Genomic DNA, 8,485 nt, shown 5'->3' on the forward strand with positions numbered 1-8,485 from the left:
AAATATACTCCGAGTTGTGGGGGGGATATCATTTCCCAAAATTTAAACCCGTATAGTTACAGCCATGGGTCACAGCCACTAAACTCGCGGTTAAAAACTTCATGCCCAAAGGTGGGAGGCTGTTTCTCATAATTAATTGTTAAAGTTTTCATTTGGTAAAATTCTTAGTGTTCATGACCAAATTAACGCTATTGAAAAGGATGAAAAATTGAAATGGGCCTTCTTTCACGACTTAAAAAAAATCATTCACATTAGGAATTGTGTTGAAAAATTTGAAACCCGTATTCTATAGTTACGGCCATGCCAACAGCCACTAAACTTGCGGTTAAAAATTTCATGCCCAAGGTGGGAGGCTGTTTCACATAATTATAGCCATGGCTCACAGGCTTAAGGAGAGGATTTTTTCTTTTTTTTTAATGGTGGATCTCTTTTCCATGGACCTTGGTTTATAATTTCTCTTATGAGGTAGCATCTTATGTGATGTGTAGTGATCAACTACGCCCAAATATGATACCGGATCATTTGGTAAAATTCTTAGTGTTCATGACCAATTTAATACTATTGAAAAGGATGAAAATTTTGAAATGGGCCTTCTTTTCTTTATATAATAAGCAACTATTTGTTTTCATGATAAATCTGTAGTCTGTAAGTGGAGGTGAGGGTAAAGTTGCTATAAATAAGGAAAAGAAAATCCAGGAATGGGGTGTCTACTACGATGAGATGCGGCTAAATCTAGGGAAAAGGTCGATCGGATTTTGAGTCGAATTTATCTCATCACCGCACCGGAGACACCCCATTCCTGGATTTTGTTTCCTAATCTTTACCAATTTATCATGAAAAAGAATTCCTGGTAGCCAAACATGCCCTAATAATATATGGACCAACCCCCAACACCACCACCCCCCCCCCCCCCCCTATCGTTAGCCATTCTACGAAGGTGAAGAATGTTAGGGACAAGTGGCTTCCTAATCGCTTCAAAAGAAGTGGATATTTATTGGAGCACGTCTAACCTGAAATACGAGTTCCATAAACCGTAAACCAAAACAAAAAAAGGAAGGTAATAAATGAACACTTGTTTCGAAATTCAGGTTACACATGGTCCATAAACACCCACATCTTTTCAAGCTTATTAGCAGCTTGTCCCTAGCATACCTCGTTAAAGGTATAAAGGTATAACAAATGAAAAAATTATAATCACATAAGTCCATATTAATATGAGAAAATGAAGTACAGAGCAAAACTAGTTGTAGTCCTTCTTTGTCCCAACTTCAGATTTTAACCGTGGTAGAGGCTGCTAAGTCAAGAAAACAGGCAAGGAAAACAGATATGATCGTGGTTCTGATGGGAATCCTTCCTCTGTCCCTTCTCAACACCATGGCTTCATAAATTGGCCAACAGTTAGCCATCACAAAACCAGATATGAACAATTGCACAAACATTTCTTCTACTTTTCCCAGTTGCAACACTCTAGATACCCCCACAATGAAGGAAAATAAATTGATTATGGAAACAGTAGCCAGGGGAACGAACAAGGGAGAGGCGACCCCAAACTCGAAGATCCCTTGTTTGTATCGCTTATTTTGTTCGTCGTCAATCACTTTGCTTGTAACGTTGAATCCGAAAGCGGAGATTCCTATTAGCTTGAATGTGAATTGTATGAGTGCAAAGAGGTACGATGAAACACCTCTGATCATCCACATCCTTTGATCACTCCACCACCTTCCAATCGTCCCACCAGCTATAAGGAAGTCAATGAGATCTTGGCCGTACCCTCCCACGAAAAGGTACATGTACAAATAGAACCATGGATCTGAGACCTGTGTAATGTTCATTATTGTATCAACAGTATTAGAGTTATCAATGAGAGAGCAAGAAAGAGGTGCAACTCAGGCGGGATTGGGTCGGGTTGGGGCCAACCCTAGTCCAACCCGAGATAGCATTCCCTAATCCTAACCCAACCCATCTAGCCCGTTTCTTACAAATAGGGTCGGGTTGAGTCAGGTTGGGTTCGGGCTACCATAGGACAAAAACAAGAAGAAAAATACAAAAGAACCGATGAAATTACTAGGACAGAGGTCCAGTTGCCCAAGGTCTCAACCCTAACCCACACAAAACTAAATCGAGTTGGCTTTTCCAAACCCAAAGAAACGCCAACCCAACCTGAGCCAAAATTTGGTTGAACCCATAGGGATCAGGTTGAGCCTGACCCAAGTTGTGCGCAGAGAGAGAGAGAGAGAGAGAGAGAGAGAGAGAGAGAGAGAGAGAGAGAGAGAGAGAGAGAGAGAGAGAGAGAGTTTTCTTGTACCTTTGGGAATAAGGTGATTCCATTGAGGAGAGCCAACTGAGGGAGCAAACCATAAGTTGTAACGGGAACAGCCCAAGTAGGCCAGTATGCATAGTGTGCATAGGACATGCCCATGAGAAATGACATTTTGCTGATTCCAAAGGAAAGGGGGTTGTATTTGGAGATGGCAACCTCTAGAAGCCCAATACACCATCTCTTGTTCTGTGAAAGCACATCGTTGAGATTGATCGGTATATCACCTAAGAACGCTGGCCTCGCCGGATTGCAAAACACGGACTCCCACCCTTCGGTCTGCAGTCTGTAACCTGTGTTGTAGTCCTCTACTAGCGATCCATATCGGAAGCCCACCTGCATATTTTAGAGCCACATATTATGGTTGGTACAGAGTTCATATACAAGAACAATTGAGCGAGGCAAATATTCAAAAAATTGAGAAATGTTTAGAAAAGAATATCTACTTATTTTTCTAAATAAGATACAACAAAATGCATGGAAGGATGGCAACTACCCCGTCAAATTATTTGGTTCCACTCATTATCAGTCAGATCAGGGATACATCCAGCAAGAAATATATTAAAGACTTGGTGCTGGGCTAGCCAAAAAACTGAGTTTATCAATCAGAAACTTGGTCTAAAATTCTCAAAAATTTTGCTTTTTTATGATTACATAGGTAATAATATAATGAGATTATTCAGAGCAGCTCAATAGATAATGGGGATGGAATAGCTGTTGGATGGTAAAAAAGCTTACCTTGGGTTATAATAAAAGTGGAAAATGGGAAATACAAATATAATAATTTTCAATTATTCTAAGAATTCTGTAACTTATACTACTAGTATTGGGCTTAATAAAGCTTACCTTGGAGCCCCAAATTGTGCCATTTTCATAAGTGCAACTTGCTACATGTTGAGCAGCGCCTAGGACTGCTTCGGATTGTAAAGACGCCGTGGGCCTGTGTTTGGAATCTATCACTTCCAACACTGGTGATGATGGGGGCCCATGGAAAGCTTTTCGGTGGAAGAAACATCCAGTGCCAACATAGCTTGGGCCCATGAGCCCATCCATTCCAATTGGATTGATCTGAAACAGGTGCTTGTGTTCACAGCCGTAGATGTCATGCTTGTTGATACCTTGGAAGTGCTGAGGAAATTGGACATATGCGAGTTTTGGGGACTTCCCTGGGTCCATGAAGTAGCACATTGCCCGGCGTGGTGCTTGAGGATCATTGGAGTACATATCGCAATCGAGGGTGAGAATTACCGGTGCATTGCTCATTTCTGCCGATACTCGGAGCTTTATTCATGCATAACATTAGTAAATGCATTAATATCAAGAACATAAATAGTTAATTGGAATTTGTCATTGTAGTGAAGTGGTTCAAAAATGTGAATACGGGTCAAAATGAGGCCAAAGCAAATCCTAGTTAACTCGGGAGATAAAGGATTGATTGACTTTGAAAGATAAAACACAAACTCAGAAACGAATGTGGCCAAGGTAAAAGAGAGTCCAGTCGGGGGAGTTTTTAAACTGTAGTGTGCGTTTATGCACTTATTTCTAAACTCCCCAAACTCTCTTAGTTAATCAATGGATCCTCTGAGTCTACTCGAATTTACAGTTTTTGTTCAAGTCTGAATATTGGTCTACCAAGTCAATTAACAACTCCTTTGGACTGATTAAATAAAAATTGACCTCGCAGATCATTGAAATTCTCAAAGCAACACAGTTTTACCTTAACTGAGGTCTCATATGAGTCTATGTTTTAAACTCATGCACAAAAACAAATAATCGATGTACAAATACATAGAGTAAAACTATATAAGTATATAGTATCAAGGAGGCAATACCGCAATCTATTTCAAAACTTTCGGATGACTCGTCTGAGTCGACTTGGATTTACGTTGGCCAAGTTCTTGTCCGAGTTCGAATTTTGCTCTACCTAGTTAATCAAAAACTCCTTTAACTCGATCAAGTCAATGAAATTTGACTTTGTATTATCATTGACTCCCTCAAAACAACACATTTTTATTTCTTTAGCCGAGTTTTCATCTGAGTCCGAGTTTTAAATTAATTAATTAATAATGATGGAATAGTGTTACCAGAGCATTGAGGGCTCCAGCCTTGAATTGGTGGGGAGAAGATTTGCTTTTCTCTCTAGATAGATAGACAAGGTTTGGCAATTCATAGCCCTTAGCATCTCTGTCTTTGCCACTCTCTAGCAAAACCTGTTCCAATAAGAGAAATGATGTTACTCTCATATTTAATAATGGCACTCCTGTGTAAAACAAGGTGAGCTCGGCTCATTATCAAAACATGGCCGTGCGAATATCAATAGACTAATCATTTTATTTCTAATTGATAAGAGACTGAAAATAAACCTGAATTACTGTAGGATGATCTTGCCGAGTGAATCTGGTCGTCCATTTCTTGAAGGCATTGCGATCCTCGTCACAAGTGATCTGATCTTCACTAATGTTCCCTCTCTCTAACACCCTTTCCACCCTATCTTTCATGCTCTCATACATCACCTGCAAAACAAATTATTATATTATAAAACTAATTCTTTTCATCATCAGTTGCCACTAAAGTTGGGTTCTATTAGAACTAATTTCATTCTAATGTCTGTATAGATTAGTTTCCAAAATAGAAAAAAGGAAGTGACATATTCACCCTTTTTTTTTTCACTTGGGACAGTTGTTAGGGTTAATTTTGTGGGGCCCACATTGGACCCAGACACTAAGGTGATAAATCCCATAAATAAAGAAACTCACAACTAATCTAATAAGCTCTTTATAAATATCTGTTTTTTCTTTGATTGGAAGAGCATGTGATTCTATCATTCTAGCCATCAATCCTTCGCGGATCGTGGACTGAGCATGGTGCGGATTAAGGTTACCGGATCGGACATCACATCATAAAGCGTATCATCGTAAGAATCCAATCAAAGTATGCTTCCTGCTAATCATTCAGTAATTAAAATTTAACAACGACTAATCTTTTACACTAGAAAAAAGGGCCGTGTATATCATTTCCAAATAGAAAAAAGGGCCTTAATCTTCACGACTTCATAAGTAGTAGGGGGCTATACTTTGTTTGACTCATTATAGCAGCCGTGACGTAATTAGGGACATAATCCAGTGGCTCTGACGTAATTATAAAAGACTAATACGGTTAATCGCCGTATATGGACACGAAGACCAAGTGGCTCGGGTCTCAAGAGTCAGTGCTTTGTCTTTACACTGAGTCAAGATCAAGAAACGACACAGCAGATAATATTTAGTATAAATCTCGAAATGAAAAAAGGAGAGATAAGAGGTCATGATTTTCACAACAACTACAACTTGAATGAAAAATTCGGACACCCCCCCAATCTGCGTATAAACTATAAACCATCTTTGCACTATAATTATTAATTAGAATACATATCTAACGGTCTAGATTCTCTAATCTATGAATGAAAAATGAAACTTATTATTGCCAAAAAATAATATGTTGATTAGAATCCAAAATATCTAGCCGATTATCTTTAATTGGACGGTTAGGATAAACTGATTCAGGGGCGGACCTACATGTAAGATACGCCCAACTCATTTGGGCCCAGCCCCCTGTAAAATTTGAAGGCCTGCCCCCCCCCCCCCCCCTCCCCTCCCTTACGTATACGCCTGTATAACCTTGCCCCCCTTATGCATAAATCCCGGCTCCGCCACTGATCTGATTCCATATTTTGCAATCTGTGCTAATCCAAACAGTTTAGTTCATCTAATTATGTGACAACATAGACTTCTTATCTATGTAAAATTGAAACTTGATTTTTATAGATGTTGATTTCTTCATAGCTATTAATACCTTAATTTTTAAATTAAACTGTAGCTCTAATTTTACCACATCAAAATTTAGTCACGTATTCTTCAAATGAATAATATTTGCGGATTTTTTTGTTTATACTAATGGGAAGACTATGTTTGGCCTAATGTTTGAGGATATTTAAAACCTTATAAATGTAAAAATAATAATTACACTAAGTATCTTATGAATATAAATTTCTTCATAACTTCAAAATATCTTATTCAAGAAATTTTCTCATTAAGGGTTGGTTTCTTTCGACATAAAATGGTCCTAAAATGAATTTATGCCCATTTTACACTTAAAAATTACCGTAAAGTTTGTTTTAGGCCCATTTTATCTCGAAAGAAATGGGGCCTGTCGTTTTTAAACTCCTTACGTTTTTTAAGCTTTGGATCTATTCTTAGTTTTAATTACATAAAAAATTTAGTCATAAAATCATGATTAAAAAGAAATTTGAAGTTGTTCACATTTTTTTTATGTGTGCTACCTTTATTGAGCCCGAGCAAGCACCATCAGCCGTCTGAAAGTAAACCTCCGGGCACCTCTGTTCAATCTTATTCTCCCTACAAAAGGGTACCCAGTGCTTGGCAAACTTTGCAGCCTCCATGAAAGCATAGAGAGTGAGCTCCGATCCGCCATCATCCGAAACATAGACCGACATCTTATCCGTTGGATAATCAAACGCCATTACCGAAAGTGCGGTGTTTATGACACCCATGGGGGGCTCTTTGTACGGGTCCGCCGTGCAAATGAACATGTCCAGCGCCGGAAAATCCCTATCGTCTATTGTTCTTGCAAGGTTCTCGAGATATTCCCGGCGCCGGACCGGCCGCCATCGGAAGGCTTGGGTTGTAGACCACATGAAGGCAAGAATTATATCTGATAGTAACATAGAAAGGGAGAGAAAAAAATAGTAGAAGGTGGTGGAGTGAAGGAGATTAAGGGACCGATGATAGAACAAGAGTAAGATGGCGCACGTGTAAAACACTGCGTGCACACGATTGAGCATGGCTCGAGGCTCGACCTCGAGCTTGTGGAAAGGTGGGAGGGTTTGGCTCTCTCTTGTGCCTCCCATCTTCGAGAGAGAGAGAGAGAGAGAGAGAGAGAGAGAGAGCTGACACATCTGAAGTGGGAGCCTATCTATTTATAGCCTCTAAGAGTGTGATATTTCCACCCCTTGTTACTTACCTTCCACTCATTCGTTATGTAGACTCGGGGTGCAACTTGGGTTGGGCACACCCCAACCCAAATCCAATGTCGGGTTCGACCCGATTTTGGCTTGGGTTAGGTGTGAGGCCTTGGGCAACCTGACTCGACTTGAATTCGACTTCATGTCTTCTAATTTTATCATGATTTTCAAAATTCTAGGTTTATGCCTTTTTTGTATGGGCAGTGATAAAACGTTAGGGCGTGCGAATAAAGTTTTCATCTGCCGTTAAAAACCGTACAAGTGTACAAGTCACACGCCCTAATGTTTTCCGTTAAAAGGGTTGATTTAAGATGTATGGGGTCGATTTATCACTCCCTCTTTGTATTTTTTTCTATTTTTTGCCCTGGGTTGAACTGAACCCAACCTGAATTATTGGCAGGTTGGGTTAGAATTGACTATTCTTGACCACAGGCTCGGATTAGGTTGGGTTACGGTTGAGGGAATTGCATGCTATCAAGGAGTTGGGCTATGTTTGGCCTCAACCTGATCCAACCCAGCCCGAGTTGCACCCTTACTTTAGACCTTTTCTACTGTCGTCAAGAGAGAAAAAACAATCTCTTTGTAGTTGGACTAACTAAAAATCCAAAAAATAAACTAAATTAAAACCACTTCCAGAGAATTAAATCCAAAAAATAAACTAAATTAAAACCACTTCCAGAAAATTTGGAAGAGAAAAATATCTCGAAATTTCCTTATCTTGTTTTACGCACCGAAAAAAAAAGAAAAAAAAAAAGATGACTTGAACCAACCCTATTCAATTTTTACTTAGAGGGACCCTCAATTTATGATAATATCCCACGATATTAACCATAATCATATCGCCACTCCCTAAATTGTAGAAAGAAGGAATTTTCCTAACAAAAATTTTTCGCCAAAATGTTTTTCTTTCAATCCAAACATATATGCTTGACCATGGACACCGAATCTTACACATCTAATAAACTTAACCCTTTGTTTTCTGACCTTCAAATGGATGGGATTGAAAAAAAACAAGAACGATCCACAATCATTGGAAAAGACAAATCAGATTATGTGTGTAATTCGGGTCGACTTTTAGAGTTTTGATTGAGTTTTTATCTTAAAACCGCACCTGTAGATTAAGGCCATGTTTGGCAATCAAGAAAAAT

General features: G+C 39.1%; 1 protein-coding gene across 1 annotated transcript; it reads right to left on the reverse strand.

Annotated features, from left to right (window-relative positions):
- Positions 1-1,053: 1,053 nt before the first annotated feature.
- LOC143847548 (cellulose synthase-like protein G3) lies at positions 1,054-7,258 on the reverse strand. Its single transcript, XM_077356431.1, has 6 exons — positions 6,636-7,258; positions 4,681-4,830; positions 4,402-4,527; positions 3,164-3,598; positions 2,306-2,653; positions 1,054-1,817 (listed from the first exon to the last, which is right to left on the reverse strand). The coding sequence occupies exons 1-6, from the start codon at positions 7,221-7,223 to the stop codon at positions 1,269-1,271; spliced, it is 2,196 nt and encodes a 731-aa protein (XP_077212546.1). The 5' UTR covers positions 7,224-7,258; the 3' UTR covers positions 1,054-1,268.
- Between the last annotated feature and the right edge of the window lie 1,227 nt (positions 7,259-8,485).

Source organism: Tasmannia lanceolata, unplaced genomic scaffold (assembly GCF_043159265.1).
Source record: "Tasmannia lanceolata isolate RefF3 unplaced genomic scaffold, GAP_Taslan_0.1 ptg000015l, whole genome shotgun sequence".
Lineage (NCBI taxonomy): Eukaryota > Viridiplantae > Streptophyta > Magnoliopsida > Canellales > Winteraceae > Tasmannia > Tasmannia lanceolata.

Coding starts and splice junctions, on each gene's coding strand:
- LOC143847548 (XM_077356431.1), bottom strand. CDS start 7,223: ATGGGAGGCACAAGAGAGAGCCAAACCCTCCCACCTTTCCACAAGCTC. Junction 2,654..3,163: donor GCACAATTTGGGGCTCCAAG/GTAAGCTTTATT, acceptor TAAAATATGCAG/GTGGGCTTCCGATATGGATC. Junction 1,818..2,305: donor GAATCACCTTATTCCCAAAG/GTACAAGAAAAC, acceptor AACATTACACAG/GTCTCAGATCCATGGTTCTA.